Raw genomic sequence first — 26,224 nt, 5'->3', positions numbered from 1 at the left:
ATATGTGTCCGTTAGCGCGATAACTCGAGCAAAATTGATCCGATTTTGATGAAATTTGGTACAAACGTGTAAACCTACATTAATTCGAACGAGTTCGCGAACCAGCATAATCGGACCATGGGATCAGGGGTTTATGGGGGGTTTTATGGGGTAAAAATGGGTTTTTCTCGTTTTTGACCCTAAAAACTTTAAATTTCTAAATTTCTCTCTAGACCATTTTGAAGAGCTTAAAAAAACAAATAATTTAGTATATTGAAGTGTTTTTGAATGTTCATTGACTACGGAGAAAATTAAAAAAATTGTAAATTAAAAATTCCCATGTTATTCTTATGGAGAATAAATAAACTGTTCTAGTTTGCTTGTTTATGGATATATTTTAATCAAATTTGGCAATTTGGTTTATTTCATACTAAGCTATCAATATTTCAATTGAAAAAACACACCTCAACATCTTCCCCGTAGCAGCAAACCTAACTACTCACTAAAATAATGTTATTTAAATAGGAAATAAATCTGAAAATTTATAGGGAATATTTTAGTAGAAATCAAGCCGGGTAAATGGAAATTCGCTTAGCATGCAGGTTTGCTGCGACGGGGGTATTTATGTTATAAGAAGAACACGCCTTAGTCCCAATTAGTTTGGATCAACATCCTTCTTCCGTATGGATACTAAAGTAGACATCCCATGTGTATAGACTATGTGTTGCTAAGTTTTTTTTTTCCAACAGGAAATTAATGAACTAGTTGAATGAAAAATGAAACACTCACACATCGTCCTTCCGTCAAAAATTCTATGTTTTCTCTTTCTCTAGAATTTGTTACTGTGATTGTTGATGTGATGATATTGTTTGCAAATATTATTGTTTCAATTTGGCTTGGTTGAAGACTAAAGAGTCCATATTTAACAGACCTCAGCACACTCTGTCAGTATCTCAATTCAACTATGCCCATTTTCATTGTTAATCTGGCTACAGCTTATACAGGGCGCGGCAAAAAAACCCATCTATTTTCTGCCGTGCACTGTTCAGTGACATGTCGACTGAAGGTGGTGGGAGTAGGCTTATTGGAAAGCTTACACAATACAATTATCCATAGTCATAGAGCAGTGGTCGACTGAGCTATGTGCGTTTGTTATCTAGTCTTTAAAAAAGTAATAATTCACTCATTGCAACTCAGCGGCAGTACCACTCATTCCTTCATTTCGGGCAACATGTAGAAGTTCCGTCGCAATTATCTGTATGGATAATCAACAAAATTAAACAGATTAATATTCAAATTAATTTATAGGTATGAAAATTAAAATCAAACCTCAAAAATCACTCAATTCAGCGATCAGACATGTTTAAAGCAGCCGCTTGTTTCCGTGCAGGCCTACGAGGACTCTATCGATTGTTAGTTGTCTGCCGTCCGTTCTGACTTTGGACGGCCCGTGATCATATTTTTTTTGTACCCAGAAGCTGTTGTTCTAAGGTAAGTAACTCACCTTATGATTGTGCTACACTAAGGAACTTCTCCATGTCGCCTTAATTGGAAGAATGCATGGAACTTCCGCTAAGTTGCAATGAATGAATCCATTACATTTTAAATGTGACTCAATAACAAACACTCAGGTGACCACTGCTTTATGACAACAGATTATGACAAAGTGTAGGCTTTCCAACGAGCCTACCCCCACCACCCTCAGAGGACCTGTTGCTGAACAGTGTGCTGCAGAAAATAGGTAGGTTTTTTTCTTTTACCGCACCCAGTACATTGTAATGGGATGTGTACTTATCAGTAGTAAAATATAATAATCAACGTGTGGAAAATCAACTTAACTTTCTGTGAAACGTAACCACATTGTTACCAGATACTGGAAGGCACTCAGAATCGTACACCCACCACATCTCTGGGTCGATTCTGTGGCAACGCTCTTCCACCGCTGATCTCTTCTACATTGGATCAAGTTTACGTTCACTTTATCACCGATAACACCTTCGAACGAACAGGTTTCCACTTGGAATGGGTGGTGAATGGTGAGTTTTTCTGATGTTTTCAATTTTTTTTTTCGCTTTAGCTCTTTTCAAGTATATGGTTTTATTCTCAATAACTTGTTGGCGAGGCCAAATACCACCTAGGGTATCCATGGCCATGGGAGTAAGAGTAAGTAAGTTTGGCTCTTTTCCTCTCTGATTTCCACTCCCCAAGATTACTGTTTATAATCTTTCAAAGTAAAAGCTGCATTTAGAACTCACAATGTGATAGCTTGTGTTTGGGCTGGATGTAACAGAGAAAGATTGTTTGAATACACATTTTTTTACCGGTAGGGAATTTCAAGGTAGATGGTGAAAAATCTCTAATGTTTGTAATATCAAGTAGTTTTACTTATTTTTATGAAATAAATTGTTCTGTTGAAAAATATTTTTCATCAAGATTTACTTTTTTTTAGGTGTTAACTGAGAAAAATTCCAAAATTTGTTTTTGATTTTTCTTTTACTTAACTTAAAAACAATATTGCTTAAATTCCAATTTTAAGATAGATTTTTAGCATGGATTGGACAATCAATTACTGTGATTACAAACTAATAAATAGTTAATGTAACAAAACTCCTCAGTAATATAGGCTATTGCATCCATTTTTAACATACGAACTAAAGAATTAGTTAATCCAAAAATATTCTTCTACATCATGTTGCACGATTGACTAACACTAACACTAAATGGAGGCTCCATAGAAAATATATAGCATTAAAATAAATGTAAGGGAATGCAATATTTGATTCTTTTTTCATTCACACAATGCATGTAACAGGTTGCGGAGGAACATTCCGTGATCGTCCGACGGGAAAGTTCACCAGCCCCAACTATCCCAACGGATACCCTCTAGATGTGGAATGTGTGTGGAAAATCATTGCACCTTGGGAAAAGAGCATCGAGATTACAATCTCCGAGCTTCATGTGGAGGACAGTCACTTGTGCGGCAATGACTTCATTGCAGTGAGTAGCATCTGAGTCTGATACATATACAGGGTCTACTAAAAGTACAACAATTTTGGAATAGGTTTTATCGGTCGCAAAATAAAAGGAAAGTTAAGAGTAAAATTGTTTCCCAAAAACGCAGTTTTAGTGACTCCGCCATTTTGATTTTGTTGTTTGAAATGTATGTATCTTTAAAACTATTGTATGTGGTATACAACTCTAGACGGCAATAAACTATTTGCAAGGTAAGATTGTATGTTTGGATCGTATTTTGCTTACCCAGTATATTTGTGGCTGTTACTGTGGTAAAAAATATTGAACGCAGCTCTTACGGGGGAAGGTGGTTATGGTACTCTCATGAAAGCCTGCGCTCGGCAAGCCTCACATGGGAACTATCATGCTTGTAGCCTGTTCCACAGTTCTTCAGTTATAATGTGGAATATATTTATTGTTTCAATGTTCCTCCTATGCACATCTGTGGTGATAACCTCAACTCAACTTCTCAACTTCCTATACTAATTTAGTGTTTCCTTTTTAGTATTTTTGTACATTTTTGTACATCACAGACTGAGGAGTACCATTATTGTTGTATACCTTGATTTCCGTATTGTTAATGAAGTCTTTTTTTAACCTGATGACGTACCTATGAGTATGAAACCACTATAGGCTATTCAGCTACACAGGTATATATAAATATAGGAAAGAAAAAATGAACCCTACATTTGCTTACTTAAACATTCCCGAGGCTATATACTATTATTAAAAAGAATACATTAACTTATCTTCGTTGCAGATATACAGTGGTGAGGATGAAACTTCTCCACTTCTATTAAAGGCGTGTCACCTTCAGACCTCTCCAATCATCACCACAACCTCCAGCAACCATGCATTTATCAGGTTCCAGTCTGACATATCCATCAGCGGTCGAGGGTTTTCTGCCACGTATAGGTTTGTCGATTCCAGTAAGTGTAATTGTTTACATTTTTCATCTTGTAGTATTACTAACTGAAAAACTGACCACACAGTAATGGACTTTATTAGAAAATTGAGCTACCCTCTTGTGCTGATGTAGGCTACTGTATCCTTGTGTTTGCCTATTCCATCTATTTTTACAACTTATAGTTTGTACTCTCAGATTGTTTTTAAATTTCTTGTTATGGCTTCTATATGTTTCACTGCGTTTTTCTTCTTGATTTACTTATTTTGGGATGAATTTGTGTACACAGTGGTGGCGCTTCCATAAGGGCCAAGTGGGCCGGGTCCACCAAAAATAAACAGTAAAGTATATTTTTAAATACTTTATAGGTTATTTGGTTGATATTATTGAATAAACGGTCATATAATTATATCTTGAACTTTCAACGGGTCATAACTTTTGTTGAAATACAATGCAATCATCTCTAACACATTGGAGGGCCACGGGTTTCAGGCCCTTCTAGCCACCATAAGAACGTAATGGACAAGGCAACGCCAGCCGGGGGCGCTTGACTATCAGGGAACAATGCATTGCTATATGGAGCGGGGTGGGCCGTTTTGAGCTGGCCCACTGGACGTTGATTCTCAATATTCTCGCTGGGAGTGCTGAGCACTAGTGTAGCTTTGTTTACATCCCGCCGAGTATGTTTATATGTTTGAGGAATAGTTGTACAATCTACACCAACCAGCAAACAGGGGTTGTAGTTGTAATATTTGATGAAATAATGGTGATGTTATAGTGATGTGTGTTTGTGTTTGTGGTTCAAATGTGGCTAGGCTTATTTCAAGAGTACTGCAATCTTCAGAGTTGTGAGTTATTATAAAAAAATGCAGTTCTTGACATGATTTAAATAGTAAAAAAAATTAATAGTTGAAAATAATGTACCATCTTTTAACCAACCCAAATTCTAATCAGGTGCCTCAAATGATTAAAAACTTTCCATCTAATTTATGTAAAAGATTTCAACAAATCTCCGAGCGAGACTAGATTAGTTTCCTTCCAGATCCCAAAACGTAAAAATAAAAAACTTTTTTCACTAATTTTGTGGTGGAAAAAGTCCACAATGATCCATTACATAACTCTTCCTCTTCTGTCCCATATGCGAAAAACCTACCCATGATTTCTCATTACTAAACACTCAAACAGTCTTAAATATAGTTCTATGATGTGCAGAATGTGGTGGTAAGTTCACTGCACCCTTCGGTACGATCCACTCGCACAACTACCCCAAGAACTATGATAACCACGACGACTGCGAGTGGTTGATACAGGTACAGCCCAACCACCTCATCAACCTCACGTTCACTGACTTTGACCTGGAGGTTTCACGTGAGGACACGACCACAGACTTTGTCAAAGTGAGTTTTAGAATTATTTACAATACCATAGTTCTTGTTCAGTATGTAAAAATAAGATGACCATCATAAGAGGAAATTTCTTTTGTTTTTGTAATGCCCGACGATGGTCGCATGTGAATAAAAAATACCAACGCAAACATTTGGGATTACCAATAAAACATTACAGGAAAAAAAAATTAGGTGGAAGGACAAAGTTCAAAAGGATATTGAAGACTTTTGTTGTGTTCTACACTTCAAGCAGCAGAATACAGAACAAAGAGTGGAGGTGTTTTTTTAGACTATTTTTTTATCCTAGGACGCTAGGAGCCCGGGATTGTTTCTCAAATTACCTCAGGCTAGACCTTGGGGTTGCGGCATTATTACTTAGATAAAATGGTGATTCGGGGGGATTTGAACCTGGGACCTCAGGGACTGAAGTCCCACGCTCTAACTACTAGACCATGCAGCTCGCTCCCCCTTTTTTTAGACTAAAATTTACTGAGGTTTCAATGGTGAAGGTAAGGTAAAAGACTATATTTGCAAATATTAAAATGGAATCTTTCCCTACAGGTTTACGACGGAGACTCTATCAATGATCCAGTGTTACTAACACACAGTGGCAATGTTCTGCCTCAACCTGCTTATGTCATCTCTACCAGCAACTCACTACTCGTCCGGCACAAAGCTGACGGATCACTGACCGCCAAGGGGTTCAGCGCTATGTATTCCCTCGTAAGCAATGAGTTTTTACTTCATTTCAAATACCTATACTTATTATCCTAATCTGTATCTATATTCCTCCTAACCCTTCAAGTTATCTGCCTCATTGAGGATTCTAACTGAACTTATCTGTTGTACAAATGTGTAAATTAAATTGCATTAGATTCTAAAGCTCATGGGAATTATAAAATGTTCTTTAAATAAAAAAAAAACCATTACATTGATGTTCATTATATCACGGTTTGAAAATTGATATTTTATTTGGCAATTTCTTAATCTTTTCTGCATTGTCTACTGTATTTATTTTTGGCAATACTTTATCTTTGGTCCTAGAAATTAAAATAGCGTTTTTACAAAACTCTGAGCAAATAGATGGATAATTATTTTACTGATTAAATAATTTGCTATGACTTCTCAGGCCTGTGGAGCTCGTATTTCTGCTAATGGCTCAGGCACATTCACTCTAGACCACGTAGTAAGCGGTTCTCATCCTGGAAAGGAAGACTACAGCCCAAACTGCACATGGTACATCATTGCAGAAGATCCAGGTACGGTTCATTCATGCCTAGAAGACCAATAATATCAGGGATCTTTTATAAAATGTTGATTCTCAAAGATGAGAAATAATTGATTCAGTAAATTTCAGTATTCGTCTGGGAAGGGAATCTTGTTGTATTATCGCAATAATTTAAGTTATCTGTGTTGCTTGAGCTATCTTAGAAGACTTCTATAAAGTGTATGTGTTAATCACAAAAATGTAGACAAACACCTAGTGTGGAATCATCTTTGCCATTACTTACAACTATCAGGGTTAACACTGACAAGAATTTTGCTCACGCTATGTTCCTGGATACGAGTCCAAATTAAATGTATGTATACTATAACAAGAAATATAAAAATTGTTCAAACAACTAACAAATGAAGATGATAAAGCAGACAAGATTATGATGGCATTCATATTCATACAATATCTTCATTTTTGAGGTGTTGCCTTCTGGATTACTTTTTAACAATACTATTCTAGAGGTTAAATACTTTTTTATTGCCAATGTAATCCATTGGTCCTCTGCATAGCAACCGGTTTTGACACTTAAGCCCTTAAGACGTGTTGTCGCTCCCAAAAGGACGTCAAGAAGTTTTTAATACATAAATACAAGATTCATGAAAATAAATTTTGACCTCTTAGGAGCGACAACACGTCTTAAAGGCTTGACAGGGACACCTTGAGTGTCGAAAACCGGTTGCTATCTAGACGACCAATGGATTACGTTGGCAACAATAAAATATTTAACCTCTTAAATAATACGTACAATAACTAGGGATAAAACAACTTGTGCACTACTCTCAACTCAACTGTTACATAGAAGCAGACCAGATCCTGTTGACCTTCACATTCCTGGACACGATTAAGAATCAAAATCACACACATTAGCTAAACCAACTTTTTGCATTACTTAACTCTGTGAATCTTCCAGGGGAGAATATTTGCTGAAGTTTTGTTCCTGGAAATAAATCAGAATCAATTACACTTACATAAGTTCATCAACTTTTTGCATATTTATCCACAATTCTTAACATTCCAGCGGATAAGATTCTGCTAACATTCACATACTTTGACACGAGTCCAAATCATGAAAACACGGAGGAGGACTGTTCGTACAACTACGTGGCCGTGCACGACGGAGATGACACTAATGCCACCACAGTGCTGCGGCAGTGCGGCACCAAACTGCCGACACCTGTGAGAAGTAGCGGAAGCGCACTGACTGTACAGGCGGTTAGCCTGTCCTCTGGGGGACCTCTGGGCACCTTCGAAGCAATGTGGTCCACATTGTCTACTGGTAATGTTAAAACTGTTGTTGATTGTTTACAAAGAATTAATAATAACACTTATAGTACTGTGTATATTATACTGTTCGCTACAATACTCATACAAGCTCTGTTCTCTATATACTTTTATACTTTACTTTACTTTTATTTTTTTATACTTTCTTATGAAATGGCGACCATACTATGTAGGTATTTTAAGCCAAGTATGAATGGAGATGAGTGTAGGATGAGTGGCGCAATCTTGTAGTCTTGTTAGTGACTTAGGCCGACATTCCTTAGACACAGCTGTTAATTAATAGCCCAATATAAACATATATAAATATATAAACATAAATGACTGTCCGCCTGTCCTTTATGTGATGCCATTCATCCGATCACCATGAAACTTTAGGAAGTTGATCTATATGTGTCCTTGGATGTTTGTGTGAAATAACGTTTTTGAAAACTCCGTTGGTTTCCATTTTATGGTATTCTAAATTTCTGATATTAACCTTACCGGGAGTAGGTTTGTTGAAAAATTTTCTGAAATCAAAACATTTGATTCCTTAATCTTTAATAACCACAGCTTATGATTGACTTTTCATTGGCAATGTCATCTACTATCCAATACTATCCGTGTCCGTAGTTTATGTAAACTATAAAGTAAATAAGTACTTTGCAATGTAGGATAATATTTCACTGTTTGGGGGTTTGTTTATACACCTATTTTTTTATTTGTTGGCAAAATGTAAAAAATGCATTTAACATTAATGTTGTATGTTTTATTGGTTCAGCCTGTGGTGGGGAGTTGACTTCAGAGCAGGGAGAGATTGCTTCACCAAACTGGCCTGATGGATATCCACCCAATGCTGACTGTGAGTGGGAGCTCAAGGCCAGTATAGGTAAGTACAGACAGCATACAAGCAGTTTGAATGCTTCCAATACCTTTCTCTGCTATCAGCATTGTGTAGATAAAATGGACAGGGCTGTTACCCTATTGGCTAGCATTTCCAACTTTGAGGCGAGAGGGAAGGGTCCAATTTCCATCACGTCCAAGAACATTTGCAAGATTTGTACTGATTTCACTGTTTTCCTTTAAAAAAGTTGTATGTTCTCAATTACAAACCACATCCATTAAATAGCTATGGATTTTAATTGGAAACATTCTGCCAACACAAATCTAATCACTCACTCACTCACTCCCATGCCCATTTATGCCCAAGGCGGGATTTGGCCGCACCAACAACTGCTTTCCATCTGTCTCTATCTTCTGCCTCTTCCACTGCTGCATGTCCTTGGTGACACTATCCAACCATCTCTTCTTTGGCCTTCCTAATGGTCGTTTCCCTTTTGGCTTTCCTTGATCCTTCAATATTTGCAATTTACACTTCCTTCATTAACATCAACAATGACATAATTGAGTGTTGTAGATTGGCAAGAATAGTAGAGTAGAGAGTAGAGAGGAAAGTAAAGCAGTCATGTTCAAACTAGCCAGTTAGAGATCTTAATTTACTGACAAACCCTCGTACATAGCTAATTACCTAATTATTGGCTAAATCAGCTCATTCTTTAGCCAAGATAACTTTTAAAACCCAACAATCAAGGGCATCTACCATATTACAGAACAATAGACCAGACTCAGATAAAATACCTACAATTTATTAGTGCCAATTCACTTACAAGGTGTTTTATTTTTACAGGCAATAAAGTGTCTCTGACTTTCATGAAATTTGACCTCGAGGAAAGTGAGTTCTGCAATACGGACTATGTTGAGGTAAATGTTTTTAACTCTAAGTTGTAGCTTGTATAAAAGTGTGTCATCTTTCAATCCAAATATGGAAATACAATTGTAATACTAGCATACTATAAGATGTTCAATTGAACTGAGTAATTTTTTATACCTTGTGTTCTACGAAATCTATGTGGGCTGTTAGTGACAACTCAGAGGTACCTGTTCTGTCTTAATTCTTTACGTACTCAGACTCTGACATGTAACGCTGTTGACCTGTAGTGGCGATTCTGTTAACTATATCTAAGTATTCAACATTGATCCACAATTCCTACATAAAAAATCTCATAGGGACAAATTCATAAACCAATAAACCAACTCAACTCGATACACCATTTTGAATTTATATCCAACCAGTAAAGAGTACTTGATTCATCCCATTACTATAAAAATGTTTTTCTCTAAGCTATAAAACAAAATGTACAGTAACTTTTTTATTTAGTCCAATTGCTAATTTGACCATTTTAACAACATTTAATGTTAAACTGACACCTTCACTGTTTTGTATGATGTCAGGTGCGTACCAATTCCAGTAGTGGTCCACTACTAGGAGTGTTCTGTGGCTCGGAACTTCCTCTCAACATCACACCTTCGGCCAACTCTCTCTGGATCAGGTTCCGCAGTGACAACCTCAATACCGCCAAAGGCTTCCTTGCTGAGTACAGTCTAGGTTGGTACTTTATCCATTACTACATGTTTTTCGCTCCAGTAGTTCATCAAGTTGCATTTATTATTTTAGAACCATTTATGAATAATTTTTAAATTTGCACAATTATTCAACTATTTTTAACGAGTAATTTTTCAACTGAAAAGACTATATTTTAGTTGTGAGCTATTTGGTTTGTTGACAAGTAGTTCTAATCTGATGTTTCAGAGAACAATTGCCAAACATAGACATTTTCATTTATTTAATATTTACAGCGTAGTATAAATCTATGTGACAGGACTTCCTCTCAATCCATCCCATACAATGCAGCATAGAGACATAAAGTCTTCTCTTCTAAATAATTATTGATTGCCTCTAAAAGACAGTGTGCAAAATGCATCTAAGTAAACATTAGAAAAGGTTATCTGTTGGGCCTACAAAATTTCTCACAATTTAAATTTTTAATTCCACTTTGTTTAACTTGCTGTGTGCTAAAAAGCGGAGCCAAATCAATCATACAATTTTGGAAGGAAAATAAAAAAGGAACAACGGGAGTTATTTTGTTCACCCAAAGACTAGTCATAGATATAAAATGCCCAAAGTTGAATGTTGAGAGATGATGAGAAAACGTACATGATCAGAGTAAGTTAGTTAATGGGACCAAATATCTTCTTGGACATATGAATAGATACGGAAGTAAGCAAGTAAGTTAGAAGATTCTTGGGCTAAAACCAAGATTTGTAGTTGTTCTTGATCGTTCTCTGTATAGTTCACGGGAACGAACTGGCTGGTGAGGAGGGACAAATAGCCTCTCCTATGTATCCTCGACCTTACATCCAGAGCGGGAAGTTCAAGTGGACCATTATAGTTTCCAACACCAAGGTAGTCCAAATTACCTTCAGTGACTTCTACATGGACCAGTATGGCAGAGAAGGCTGCTATATGTCTCTTCAGGTAAGTGATGGTTGTGTTGTAATCCATGGATTTTTCTCTCATCAACCTTGTCAGAAGTTTACTGCCAGAATTTGTCTACCGAAATTCAAAAACTTTAGATCCCGAAGGATATGGTTTGTGTAATAAGCGCTACAATAACATTCTTACCAAGACATTTGGAGTTGCTAGCCTAGTGGATAGCAACAAAAACTGGAATGCGAGAGGGATGGGTTCAATTCCAGTGCATTCTAAACACATTTAAGGGGTTTGGACCACTTTCCTCTTAAAAGCGTTTGTGATCATTTCAATGTTAATTTCACTGCGTAGATGCTACAAATAAAAGACAGTGTTGGGCAACTTATTATTATTAATTATTATCAATTCTATCAGTATTGAAACTCCTCTATCAAAAGAACTAGATTCAAATCCAAGAACCATGTTTTCTCATCTTTTAATGGACACAAAACTTTTACCAACTCTAACACCCTTTCTCCACCTGATAACATATCAAAACTTTGTGGCAAAATTGCTATGCAAATCAAATTAAATAAATCTTTATAAATATATTGTTAAGACGAAAGGAAACATTAAATAATTTTGTCATGACTCCCCATTTGACTGTTAAAACAATTTTGTCATCAGTATTATAATTTAGCCAAATTTGTGTTTAAGGTTTTTTCATTGTTCTTCGTTCGTGTTTGTGTCTCTTCTTAAACTCACAGTTGAAGAGAATCCTTGTTTTAAAACTTGGTAATTTTGTTGACAAGCAAACAATAGAAAGAGAAACATACAGATAAAGAACTTAACTATAAATTGTACAGAAAGTTTCAAATATTTAGGAGTAACTGTAAATAGTAGAAACTCAAAAGACAAAGACATACTAACTAAGTTATCAAATGAAGTACTGTAATGTTTAATTGTCTTATTGTATATGAAGTGCTTATAAGATATTTATAAGTGCTCCTGACCTTGACTTTGAAACAGCTGACTGCTTACATTTATCAATAATCGTTTCCCACAAATTTACACTCGATGTGTTAGCAATTTATCGATTACAAGATTTTGTAGTAGATAGATTTGTAAATGAACTTGAATCTTGTTTGTCATCAATTAAAAATAATAATTTAGTTATAAGTGGTGACCTAAATATAAATATACTTGAGAGAAATCGACTTAACGATGATTATTTGATTACGATAGCTAGTTATGGTTTACTTTCATTAATATCTGATCCAACTAGGGTAACTGAAAATTCTGATTCGTGTATTGATCACATATTTTTTAGAAGTGAAAGAAAACTAAATATTGAATGTGCAAGTTTTGTTATTGATACGGGAATAACTGATCACAGGATGACAGCTACTTGTATGAAGGTCAATTTACCTACACGTAAAGCAAATTTAGTTTCACAGAAAGAAGAAATTGATTTCAATAAATTGGCATTAAAACTACAAAGTGTCTCATGGGATTCAGTTTATTTAGCCGAAAACGTTTCACTAGCATTTAGTTTATTTATGAGTATTTTTAAGCAGTGTATAAATGAGTCCTATGTTACTAAGAGAATAAGTAGAAATAAGAATGATAAGTTTAAACCCTGGATCAATAGTAGACTCTTAAAAATTATAAATAGGAAAAAAAAGATGCATATTCAATGTAAAAAACAGCCACATGATGTAGAGCTTAAGAATAATTATAATGTTTTTAAAAATTATGTAATAAACCAAGTAAGATTAACAAAGAATGAGTACTACAGCAAAATATTAGTCGAAAATAATCAAAATCCTAAGAAACAATGGAACACAATCAAAACCCTTATTGGAGAAAATAAGAAAGATGCAGAACTTATTGTATTGAAAGGTGACGATAAAGAGTTAATTACAAGCCCTGAAGCAGTTGCAAATAAATTAAACAGATTCTTCTGTTCTATAGCAACGGAGTTGAGAGAAAGTATTATATTAGAACAACAGATAGTTCCCCAGCTAGTAAACGAATATAAACCCATGTTTCAGACAACTACATGTAACAATTCAATATTTTTCTATCCAACCTGCGAAAACGAGGTTATTGGCATAATCAAATCGCTTAAAAACAGGAAAGCACCAGGATATGATAATATTACTCCTTTGATTATTAAGAAAATTTCTACTTATATTGTTGAGGTTCTTGTTTTTTTAATAAATTTTAGTTTATATTCAGGTGAATTTCCCAATGATTTAAAAACAGCTATTGTAAAACCGTTATTCAAAAAGGGTGTTAAAACAGATCCAAGCAATTACAGACCAATTGCTCTTTTATCTATATTCTCTAAAATGTTTGAGAAAATAGTTAAGACTAGACTAATAAATTTTTTAGAAAAGTACAAATATTTTAGTGATGGGCAGTTTGGGTTCAGGAAAAAACTAAGCACTAATTCGGCGTTATTACATTTTATGAGTCAAGTGTATAGAGGTTTAAATGAAGGTAAATATTGTGCTGGCATTTTTGTCGACGTCATGAAAGCTTTTGATACTGTAGATCATGGTATTTTGTTGGATAGACTTCATGAAGCTGGGATAAGAGGTGTGCCTCATAAATGGTTTGCTTCTTATCTCACTGGACGTACTCAACGTACACGGGCGAACGGCGTGATTAGTGACCAAGGAACTGTATTACATGGCATTCCACAGGGATCTGTTCTATCTGGCCCTCTTTTTCTAATATACGTAAATAACTTGTGTAATAGCCGTTTTAGAGGAAATTTAGTGGCTTTTGCGGATGACACTGCATTATTTTACAAATCAGATTCCATTGAAACTTTAAAATTAAATATTCAATACGATGTAAATGCTCTTCGATGGTGGTTTACCAACAACTTCATGGTAATGAGCCCAAAAACTAAATATGTAATTTTTAATCTATCAAGGAACATAAGTTTTATTACTCCGATAAAATACCACCAAACAAACTGCCAATCTACAAATTGTGATTGTCCTGTTGTTGAGCAGGTAGAGGAAATTAAATATCTGGGATTACACTTAGACTCAAAGATAAATTGGAAACGCCATATAGATTATGTTAAGAATAAACTAATACAATACGTCAGGATATTTTATATGTTAAAAAATATGTGTAATCAACGCCTACTCAGAAATATTTATTATGCGATGATAAATTCTAAATTAGAGTATGGTTTAGCTATCTATGGAGGAGCTTACTTTTCGTCAATTAAGCCATTAATTGTCTTGCAAAAAACCTTTATAAGGATAATTAGTAACAAATGTAGAACAGAACATGCAGCACCACTATTTAAAAAGTTAGAAATTTTGCCTCTGAGAAATCTATATATGTATAAAGTTTTACGAATATTTTATAAAAGAAGTGGAGATGAGGTTGAAACTATGTCTGAAAGGAGAATAACATTAAGAAATAGGTATAATGCAATAGTTCCAAAACCAAAATTAACAGCTTTCAAGAAATTTTATTTATACCTTGCACCTAAAATGTTTAATGCTCTACCATCCAATCTCAAAACCATCTCAGAAGCAGATTTTTCTAGGCAGCTGTGGCCTTATTTATTATGTTTGGAAAATGCTGAAATGTACTTTTATGGAATTTAGTATATATACAGTAGTATAGAAGTGACTAATATAGATAATAAGTAATATAAATACCTACTCTGTTGTATCATTTTTGTTTGTAAGTGTATTGACTTTTACTCTGTGCTGAAGAAGATCACTGTGTAGAACTCACTCTCACTGTATATATTATAACCAAGTGATATAAGTGACCGGACAAAACCGCCTCTTCGATTTTTAGAACATAAGATAGTGTATAAATCCACCAACATAGGTTTTTAACCTAAGGTGGTTATTGTTTTTTTCTTTTTTTCATGTGTAAATGTATTTTGTGTTGTGTATGGAAAAAACAATAAAGATTTCTTAAAAAAAAAAAAGGAAAAAAAAGTAAATTAAAATACGTACGACAACTAATGAAACACATATAGTACAAAGGATAACCGATTCTTTATTATTGCTCTTATATTAATGCTAGTGGGTAGACAATATTTTTGGTCTTTCTATTCGGCTCAATCACATCCTGGTTGAAGTTCGTTCGCTACGCTCACTCACCTTTAGGTTGGGGGAGCTCGTTCACTGCGCTCACTTGCCTCCAGGTTAGCTCGTTCGCTACGCTCACTTGCCTTCAGGTTAGCTCGTTCACTACGCTAACTCGCCTCCAGGTTGAAGTTCGTTCGCTATGCTCACTCACCTTTTGGTTGCAAATTAGCTGTTGTCATAAATGTAAAAGAAATAATAGTGCTGTACCCTGTTGGTAATCCTTGTAACTTTAATGCTATTGAACATCATAGAACAGAACCAACTTGTTTAATTGAAACAACTGTTAAGATTCATTAATTCCATTTCTCATAAGGTTAACATGGGAAACTCCAGAGCCACTGGGGCGGAGCCGATTGGACGGATCACGAAATTGATGGTGTATAAACCTATTCCATGAAATTCTACACGTATGTACCAATTTTCGTGGCAATCGGTTCAGCGGTGTCTGAGTTTATCACTGCCATATATGTATATACAAACATCCTCTTTTATACTTATAGATAATTCAACCTATTCTGTTATATGGTAGTGAAACATGGGTATTGTCCAAGAAAAATGAAAACCGACTCATGGTGTTTGAAAATAAAGTACTTAGAAAAATATTTGGTCCAGTACAGGAGGGACAAATGTGGAGAATAAGGAAAAATATAGAGTTAAGATCACTATACACCGACCCAGATATTGTTGCAATAGTTAAAGGAAGAAGGTTAAGTTGGATAGGGCATGTGCTAAGAAGAGAGAAAGGAACAAGACTGTATGAAGTTTGGAGGGCCACACCTGGAGGTAAACGTCCATTGGGAAGGCCGAAATTGAGATGGACTGACCAAGTATTGAACGACATCAGGACAATGGGTGCAAGTGTCAACTTGGCAGAAGACAGAGAAGGGTGGAAGAGGCTGGTACACGAGGCGAAGAATCAACTGAGATTTGTGGAGCCACGGCAGTAAGTAAGTAAGTAAGTAATCTTGTTGAGAATGAACCGTCAGGTTCAAAATAGTGGCCGCTTCGTTGAATAACAAGATCATTCGACACTACTAAAGGTATATTGACCCTTCCATTTGCACAAACATAATCCAGAAACTAAAATTTGCATTTCTGAGGTGTTGCATAAAAAACTAAAATTTTGTTTATTATCCTTTGACAGGTGTTTGACGGACCTGATGTTACTTCTCCCTCCCTGCTAGAGGTCTGCGGAGCGTTCCTACCCACCCCTGTCACCTCCACTTCCAACGTCGTCACTGTCACATTCAACAACGACCCCTGGCATCGTGGCTCCGTCTTCTTGTTGTCTTGGAAAGCTGTCTCCCCAGAGACAAAGGCGGAAAACACTTCTATGGAAGAAAGTAAGTAGGATCATTGTATTTTACAGTGGATGTTTTTGTTTTCATCACTTAGTGTGATGTTGGTTTAATGTTTGCCAACCCCATTCAGTGAGAGTCTGTTGCAGCGCTGATTGAGTAACCAGCAATTGATGTCTATAGAATTGGAATCTGATTTGTGTTTTAATAGGGGTGCAGTGGTTTTCAGCCAGATTCAAGGTATCAACAACTTGAGCACACCATGTTAGCGATTTGACATGGTTTTACCCTGGAGATAGTGTTACAGTATATCCCTACTTCTAGTGACAATCTGTTTTAGACCTGGGCTGTGGGAAGCTGATTCACTTGAGTCCTGCCAACAACTCTGACATCTTCACCACTCCGGGCTATCCTAAAAAATACGACAGTGGCTTGACATGTGACTGGATCGTTGATACCAGTCCTGGCTTCCATATTGAGCTAAAGTTTACTGCGTTTGATCTGGAAGAGTTTGAAGATTGTGATGCAGACTCTGTTACATTATATACGGGTATGTTTCTCAAAACAAAATTAAATTCTTTACTCATATGGCCTTTTTGAAAGCAGGTTAATGTATGTACTATGTAGTGTGTATAGTTTGTTATTTATTGTTTCTAGATTGGTGATTGTAGACAAATATTAAATTTAAGGAAAAAGATGTATAGCAAACGACCTAAAGTAACAAATCAAAAATCAATAAAAACGTTGTAAAATTTAAAATGTTGATAAATTTTTCATTGATTGAATGTTCTATAAAGTTAATGATTTCTTAAATAATTATGTGTTTGTATAATTTCTTAGCATAGTATTTTATTTTAGTTGTTATGTATTTTAATTTATTTATGACTATTTCACCTGTTTCCCAGCGGCCAGCACAACTGGTTTTATGCAACGTTTTTGTAAATAAATTTATTGACTATTGACTATTAACGAGACAAAAGTACAGGATAAGAGGCTTACCTTAAAAAAACTATTGAGTACTGTTTTTCTTATTTTTAATTTCTGTTTTTAGAATCTTCCGACACTGGTGGATGGAAGGCCATCTCTCAACAATTGTGTCTACCCAACACGACAGATATGGTATTTTTGGCGGATAGAAAAATGAAGATACATTTTGAGTCTGATCATTCAGCTGAAAAGACTGGATTCTCCGCTAAGGTCTCCACTGGTAAGTCATACTTTTGTTAAAAATATCCTCCTCGTGAGTGACTCATTCGTTCATGTCATGTTTTCTACAAAGGAAGTACTCATTCTAACCTATTCATTTTTTTTTTTTTTTTTTTAGATAAGAAAAGCTGTTTCCTTAGTCTGCTTGCTAACAACTGTACTAGTGTAACCTACTCTTGCACTTTTGCGTTTTAGAATCCTACGGAACCAAAACACCGTTTGTTGAGCGGAGCGAGCGAAGCTCTTATACGTCGACTTTTATGCATTTCGTAATACGCAAACTCCTCCTAGACGGCTGAATCAATCGTTTTCAAATTTTGGATGGTGATAAATACCATATCGGTGAGTGCCAACATCTATATGGCGTTAAAAATAACTCTCAGGAATCCGCCCCACTGGGTCTCAAAGTTTCAATGTAATCCTTATGGAAGCAGTATTTGACACATAAACAAAGACATATGAGCAGCTGTTGACTTTTGAATGCAGCAGATGAAGAAATAGCTGATAGCATAATTCCACAGATATTAGAACAGAAACGGTATGAATCATAAATATAATCAAATGACGACACTAGCTTGAGGTCCGTGACGTAGGAAGTGCTAAAGGAAGTACTAAAGGTGAGCAGTCTGGAGTGTGGAAACTGTTTATGACGATTAGATTTAGGTATCTGCATTCCTAAAATTCTATGGGAAGGGAGGAAAACGGGTCCACGACGTAGGAACTGGTGAAGGAAGTACGAAAGGTGAGCAGTCTGGAGTGTGGGAACTGTTTATGACCATTAGATTAAGGCATTGCAATCCTATGATGCTATGGGAAGGGAGGGAAACAGGTCTGCTACGTAGGAAGTGGTGAAGGAAGTAGTAAAGGTGAGCGGTCGGGAGTGTTGGAACTGTTTATGACCATTAGATTAAGGCATTTGCAATCCTATGATGCTATGGGAAGGGAGGGAAACAGGTCCGCTACGTAGGAAGTGGTAAAGGAAGTAGTAAATACGAGCTGTCCGGAGTGTGGGAACTGTTTATGACCATTAGATTAAGGTATCTGCAATCATAAAATGCTATGGGAAGGAAGGTAAACAGGTCTGTGACGTAGGAAGTGGTGAAGGAAGTAGTAAATGCGAGCAGTCCGGAGTGTGGGAACTGTTTATGACCATTAGATTAAGGCATTGCAATCCTATGATGCTATGGGAAGGGAGGGAAACAGGTCTGCTACGTAGGAAGTGGTGAAGGAAGTAGTAAAGGCGAGCAGTCCGGAGTGTGGGAACCGTTTATCACGATTAGATTTAGGTATCTGCATTCTAAAAATTATAAGGGAAGGGAGGTAAACAGGGTTGTGGCGTAAGAAGTAGCGAAGGAAGTAGTAAAGGCGAGCAGTCCGGAGTGTTGGAACTGTTTATGACGATTAGATTAAGGTATCTGCAATCATAAAATGCTATGGGAAGGGAGGTAAACAGGTCCGTGACGTAGGAAGTGGTGAAGGAAGTAGTAAATACGAGTAGTCTGGAGAGTGGGAACTGTTTATGACCATTAGATTAAGGTATTTACAATCCTATGATGCTATGGGAAGGGAGGGAAACAGGTCCGTGACGTCAGAAGTGGTGAAGGAAGTAGTAAAGGCGAGCAGTCCGGAGTGTGGGAACTGGTTATGACGATTAGATTAAGGTATCTGCAATCCTAAAATGCTATGGGAAGGGAGGTAAACAGGTCTGTGACGTAGGAAGTGGTGGAGGAAGTAGTAAATGCGAGCAGTCCGGAGTGTGGGAACTGTTTATGACGATTAGATTAAGGGATCTGCAATCCTAAAATGCTATGCGAAGGGAGAGAAAAGGTCCGAGACGCATGAAGTGGTGAAGGCAGTCGTCAAGGTGAGCTGTCCGGAGTGTGGGATCTGTTTATGACGATTAGATTAAGGTATCTACAATCTTAAAATTCTATGGGAAGAGAGGGAAACAGGTCCGCGACGTAAGAAGAGGTGAAGGAAGTAGTAAGGTGAGCAGTGTGGAGTGTGGGAACTGGAAACCGTTTGTAGCAGTTAGATTAACGTATCTGCAATGCTGAAATGCTATGAGAAGGGATGGAAGCATCCCCACGACATAGAAAATGGTGAAAGAAGTAGTAAAGGCTAGCAGTGCGGAGTGTGGGGAATGTTTGTGGCAATTAGATTAACGTATCTAAAATACTAAATTGCTATGGAAAGTGGTGAAAACAGGTCCACGATGTAGGAAATGGCTTAGAAAGTAGTAAAGTATGAGCATAGTGTGAAAACTGTCTGTGGTAGTTAGATTGATGTATCTTTAATCCAAAAATGCTATGAGAAGGGAAGGAAACAAGTCTCTGACGTAGGAAATGGTGAAGGAAGTAGTAAGGCTTGCAGTGCAGAGTGTGGGAACTATCTTTGGCAATTACATTAATGTATCTGCAATCCTAAAATGCTATGGGAAGAGAGGGAAACAGGTCCACGACGTTGAGGGTGGTGAAGGAAGTAGTAAAGGTGAGCGTGTTGAGTGTGGGAATGGATTAATGTATCTGCAATGCTAAAAGGCTATGGGAAGAGACTGTAGACTGTAGGTTAAAATAACTACGAAGCACGAATCGATACATATTTCGATTCATGCAATCGTTTACAATATAGAAATTTACAACTGAGTTGACAACAGCTGATTTTTACTCCATAGAAGATACAATCTATTTTTACTTCCTAAAGAGTAAAAATGCTACTTTAGACCCGCAACGCATGCTTTAAAAACAACTGGTATTACTGTAGTATGACCAAAACAATATAATATAAACTCTTGATGGCTCCGCTCAATTTTGTGGATGCCTCTGCAAACGCCACCTAGTGTATGTCAGTCTGTAAGTGCAACAACTCGATCTATCAAACTTTCAATTTCAATGAGTTCACAAACAAACCTATCTGGCCATAGGCAAATGGGTTTGGAAGGCAAGGGAAGGGGGGTTTGTACTAAAAAAAAATCATTATTTTTTTTTATGTTGTAATTTTATTTTGGCTAGGGTAGCAGAATCAAATCAAGTAAAAGATTATTTTTTTCATACACATTAGTACATGTAAATAATGGCAATAATTGCTTTAAAAATATCAGTATTCTAACTTCCAACCTTAACTATTTAACACCATTGGCCTCATAACTATTTTACTCACATTTACTCATGAAAGCATCCACTTTAACACAAAAAACACACAAAACGTTATAGTATACGCTCAATTAGAGTATTTCACTGTCACTGACAGCATAAGGTTTTAGTCGGGAAGGGACATGCCCTCAGGTCCAATGATGACTATACTTCATAGCATTGGTTGATGACTGTACTTTGCTAAGAGGTACATTAGCAACAATCCTTTGTATTCATTGAGTCACTCTTCATTTGTATTGGGAGTTCACCTGGCTGCAATATTAGTTTAACATGTTCGCCGTGGTTGTGTGAGGGCCGGGTGAGGGAACAGCTTATTCGCTGTTTGGATGAGTGTGCAAAAACGTTTAGATTTAGTTTCATCCAATAGGAGAGGCTTATTATATATATTGTGTTCCAGTCGTTGACATAGTTTTGGTTTTGCAAGAACCCATCAGATAGCAGCACTAAACAATAGTGCTAACAGGCCCTCAGTATTGCCAAATGGAAGGAAACGCAGGGACAAAGTACCCAGATACCATTAAAATGTACTGCAAAAAAGGTCTCAAACAAGGTTCCTTCTACAATGCTACACACAGTCATTATCGTATTCCTCATATTATCGTATGTCACTAAATCCAGCCCAAAACCTCACACTACACTGTTCAAAAAGCACTGACATAGTATGATACAGTTCAATTTGATTTGACAACACGCGGCGACAATAAAAATGTTGCCCGGCAAATGCTGGGCCCACACCGACCAAGGCAATGCTAGTGAAAAAGCGCAGTGCTGCATTTACTGTATAGTAGGCCGCAGTGAACGTGTTAATTTCAAACTATTTTAAATACAAACTTTTTGAGTAGCTGAATGCCCTTAGTTTGCAGGTTTGCTGCAATAGGAGTTTTTTACTTGTTACACAGAATATATGAATGGTTTCTTTCCAATTCTCCTTTTTGGAGGCAGTTCATTCATTGACTTGCAAAACACAACTTGTGAATATTGTCATCAAAACATATTGTAAGCCTATTCAAGGAGTCAGCTAACTAGTTCAGCTATTGAGTTCTCTTGCAAGGTGGTAAATTATCATAAAGAGTGTTTATGATACTTTAAGTAAGACACTTATGCTTCTTCTGAACCTCAAATTACTTACCTTAAGATGGTGTAGAATGGATCTAATATGTGGTCTAATCTAGTTACTAGGTGGCGTTCGCAGAGGCATCCACAAAATTGAGCGGAGTCATCAAGGGTTTATATTATATTGTTTTTGTCTTACTGCAGTAAAAACAGTATTTTTTCATGCATGCGCTGCGGGTCTAAAGTAGCATTTTTAATATTTAGGGAGTAAAAATCGTTTTTAGCCTCTATGGAGTAAAAATCAGATGTTGTTAACTCAGTTGTAAATTTCGATTGTAAACGATTGCATGTATCGAAAATATGTATCGATTTGTGCTTCGTAATCATTTTTAACATATTACAGTCTACAGTCTCTTCCCGTAGCATTTTAGCATTGCAGATACATTAATCCATTCCCAAAATCAACACTGCTCACATTTACTACTTCCTTCACCACACCCTACGTCGTGGACCTGTTTCCCTCTCTTCCCATAGCATTTTAGGATTGCAGATACATTAATGTAATTGCCAAAGACAGTTCCCACACTCTGCGCTGTTAGCCTTACTACTTCCTTCGCCATTTACTACGTCATTGGCCTGTTTCCTTCCTTTCTCATAGCATTTAAGTATTACAAATTCACTTATCCATCTGCTCAAACGGTTCCCCCACTCTGCACTGCCAGCCTTTACTACTTCCTTCACCACTTACGTCGTGGACCTATTCATCGCTTTCCATAGCATTTTAGTATTTTAGATACGTGAATCTAATTGCAACAAACATCCCCACTGTCCGTACTGCTAGACTTTACTACTTCTTTCACAATTTCCTATGTCTTGGGCATGCTTCCATCCCTTCTCATAGCATTTCAGCATTGCAGATACATTAAAACTGCTACAAACGGTTTCCAGTTCCCACACTCCACACTGCTCACCTTACTACTTCTTTCACCTGTTCCTACGTCGCGGATCTGTTTCCCTCTCTTCCCATAGCATTTTAAGATTGCAGATACCTGAATCTAATCGTCATAAACAGATCCCACACTCCGAACAGCTCGCCTTTACTACTTCCTTCGCCACTTCCCACATCGCGGACCTGTTTTCCTCCCTTCCCATAGCATTTTAGGATTGCAGATACCCTTATCTTATCGTCATAAACAGTTCCCACACTCCGGACAGCTCGCTTTGACTACTTCCTTCACCACTTCCTACGTCACGGGCCTGTTTCCCTCCCTTTCCCATAGCATTTTTGATTGCCCATACCCTTATCTAATCGTCATAATAGTTCCAACACTCCGGACAGCTCGCCTTGACTACTTCCTTCACCACTTCCTACGTCGCGGACCTGTTTCCCTCCCTTCCCATTGCACTTAAAGATTGCAGATACCTTAATCTAATCGTCATAAACAGTTCCCGCACTCCGGACTACTCGCCTTGACTACTTCCTTCACCACTTCCTACGTCGCGGACCTGTTTTCCTCCCTTCCCATAGCATTTTAGGATTGCAGATACCCTAATCTAATCGTCATAAACAGTTTCCACACTCCAGACTGTTCACCTTTACTACTTCCTTGACCTCTTCATACGTCACGAACCTCAAGCTAGTGTCGTCATTTGATTATAGTACCTGGGGACCGAGCTTTGCTCGGGGAAAATCATTAGTTCACTCTGAAAGCACCGTAGTATTGGAGATACATAAATCCACACATCTACATCCTACACAATTTCCTACGTCATGGACCTGTTTCCCTCCATTCCATTGCATTTAAAGATTGCAGATACCTTAATCTAATCGTCATAAACAGTTCCCACACTCCGGACTACTCGCCTTGACTACTTCCTTCACCACTTCCTACGTCGCGGACCTGTTTCCCTCCTTTCCCATAGCATTTTAGGATTGCAAATACCTTTATCTAATCGTCATAAACAGTTCCCACACTCCGGACAGCTCACCTTGACTACTTCCTTCATCACTTCCTACGTTGCGGACCTGTTTTCCTCCCTTCCCGTAGCATTTTAGGTTTGCTGATACCATAATCTAATTGTCATAAACATTTCCAATACTCCGGACAACTCGCTTAGACTACTTCCTTCACCACTTCCTACGTCGCGGGCTATTTTCCTCCCTTTCCATAGCATTTTAGAATTGCAAATACCTTAATCTAATCGTCATAAACAGTTCCCACACTCCGGACAGCTCACCTTGACTACTTCCTTCATCACTTCCTACGTCACGGACCTGTTTCCCTCCCTTCCCGTAGCATTTTAGGTTTGCTGATACCTTAATCTAATTGTCATAAACATTTCCAACACTCCGGACAACTCGCCTAGACTACTTCCTTCACCACTTCCTACGTCGCGGACCTATTTTCCTCCCTTTCCATAGCATTTTAGGATTGCAAATACCTTAATCTAATCATCATAAACAGTTCCCACGCTCCAGACAGCTCGCCTTGACTACTTCCTTCACCACTTCTTACGTCACGGACCTGTTTCCCTCCCTTCCCATAGCGTTTTAGGATTGCCCATACCCTTATCTAATCGCCATAAACAGTTCCCTTACTCCTGACAGCTCGCCTTGACTACTTCCTTCACCACTTCTTACGTCGCGGACCTCTTTCCCTCCCTTCCCATAGCATTTTAGGATTGCCCATACCCTTATCTTATCGTCATAAACAGTTCCCACACTCCGGACAGCTCGCTTTGACTACTTCCTTCACCACTTCCTACGTCACGGGCCTGTTTCCCTCCCTTTCCCATAGCATTTTTGATTGCCCATACCCTTATCTAATCGTCATAATAGTTCCAACACTCCGGACAGCTCGCCTTGACTACTTCCTTCACCACTTCCTACGTCGCGGACCTGTTTCCCTCCCTTCCCATTGCACTTAAAGATTGCAGATACCTTAATCTAATCGTCATAAACAGTTCCCGCACTCCGGACTACTCGCCTTGACTACTTCCTTCACCACTTCCTACGTCGCGGACCTGTTTTCCTCCCTTCCCATAGCATTTTAGGATTGCAGATACCCTAATCTTATCGTCATAAACAGTCCGCACACTCCGGACTGCTCGCATTTACTACTTCCTTCATATCACTTCCTACGTCACGGACCTGTTTCCCTCTATTCCCATAGCATTTTATGATTGCCTTTACTACTTCCTTCACTACTTCCTACGTCACGGACCTGTTTCCTTCCCTTCCCATAGGATGCATTTTAGGATTGCAGATACCTTAATGTATTCGTCATAAACAGATCCTAGACTTCGCACTGCTACCCTTGACTACAATGTATCGAGTAATCTTAAGTATAATCTTTGCTCAATATTAACAAGTGATGTTTTTCCTTTTGTACTGTATTTGTAATTTCCTAGTATACTGTGGGTAGTTGGCTTATTATGAACACATCCTAAAACTTCAAATCTTTCGTTTACTTTTTACTTGTTATTTAATTCAGCCAACATGGTTACCTAGCAACCCATATGACTAATGTTAAGAAAATGTGATTTTCAATTTCATTTTTCTACGGATTCCTGAGAGACTTTTTTAACGCCATATAGATGTTGGCACTCACCGATATGGTCTTTATCACCATGCAAAATTTGAAAACGATTGATTCAGCCGTCTAGGAGGAGTTTGCGTATTACGAAATGCATAAAAGTCGACGTATAAGAGCTTCGCTCGCTTCGCTCGCTCCGCTCAATTAAAAGATCCTAATTTTACAATTTTAAAAATGTGTCCATGTGTCTTCTTTCAGAATGCGGAGGCATTTTGACTGGCCCCAATGGAGTTTTGGACACCTCGCACATCAAAGGAAATATGACCACAAACAAAATAACTTGTGACTGGGAGATAAGAGTTCGGTCAGGCCGAACAATCAAATTCACTTTCTCCGAGTTTGACTTGCCAAAACTAGGACAAGATTCTTGCATTACTAATTTCATAATGGTAAAGTCTTGAATATAATTTTTTAGAAATACTGTAGCTAAAGCCAAATCTATTACGTTTGTGACATTTAAAATAATATTTTATTGTAATGTTGATTTTAGAGCTTTAAAAATGTTAATCAATCGATTAAACCTTTTTTAATGAGGTTTACTACTGAGCGTGTAGTTGTTCAAACCAAAAAGAACTAATACTGTAGTTTAGTTTATTATAATTTAAAGCGTTAGACTTTGGGCACAGATGGTGCAGTGGTTAAAGCTCAAAATGAAAC

At 37.3% G+C, this 26,224-nt stretch overlaps 1 protein-coding gene across 2 annotated transcripts in view; it reads left to right on the top strand.

Moving 5' to 3' along the window:
- LOC128993929 (cubilin-like) overlaps positions 1–26,224 on the top strand; it is a 100,652-nt gene that overhangs the window by 38,976 nt on the left and 35,452 nt on the right. For both annotated transcript variants that reach the window (XM_054418053.1, XM_054418052.1), the window contains exons 28-42: positions 1,850–2,015; positions 2,792–2,976; positions 3,752–3,920; positions 5,108–5,292; positions 5,842–6,003; positions 6,410–6,539; positions 7,575–7,832; positions 8,595–8,702; positions 9,501–9,574; positions 10,106–10,259; positions 11,005–11,189; positions 16,407–16,605; positions 16,901–17,110; positions 17,612–17,767; positions 25,766–25,956. In XM_054418053.1, coding sequence (XP_054274028.1) covers positions 1,850–2,015; positions 2,792–2,976; positions 3,752–3,920; positions 5,108–5,292; positions 5,842–6,003; positions 6,410–6,539; positions 7,575–7,832; positions 8,595–8,702; positions 9,501–9,574; positions 10,106–10,259; positions 11,005–11,189; positions 16,407–16,605; positions 16,901–17,110; positions 17,612–17,767; positions 25,766–25,956 — 2,532 coding nt within the window. The remainder of the gene's footprint in view (positions 1–1,849; positions 2,016–2,791; positions 2,977–3,751; positions 3,921–5,107; positions 5,293–5,841; positions 6,004–6,409; positions 6,540–7,574; positions 7,833–8,594; positions 8,703–9,500; positions 9,575–10,105; positions 10,260–11,004; positions 11,190–16,406; positions 16,606–16,900; positions 17,111–17,611; positions 17,768–25,765; positions 25,957–26,224) is intronic.

This window comes from Macrosteles quadrilineatus, unplaced genomic scaffold, assembly GCF_028750875.1.
Source record: "Macrosteles quadrilineatus isolate MER2022 unplaced genomic scaffold, UCM_ALF_1.0 Scaffold_5__1_contigs__length_97177068, whole genome shotgun sequence".
NCBI classification, from domain to species: Eukaryota; Metazoa; Arthropoda; class Insecta; order Hemiptera; family Cicadellidae; genus Macrosteles; species Macrosteles quadrilineatus.
Note: the sequence above shows the minus strand (reverse complement) of the source record. Positions and strands in the feature narration are given on the sequence as shown.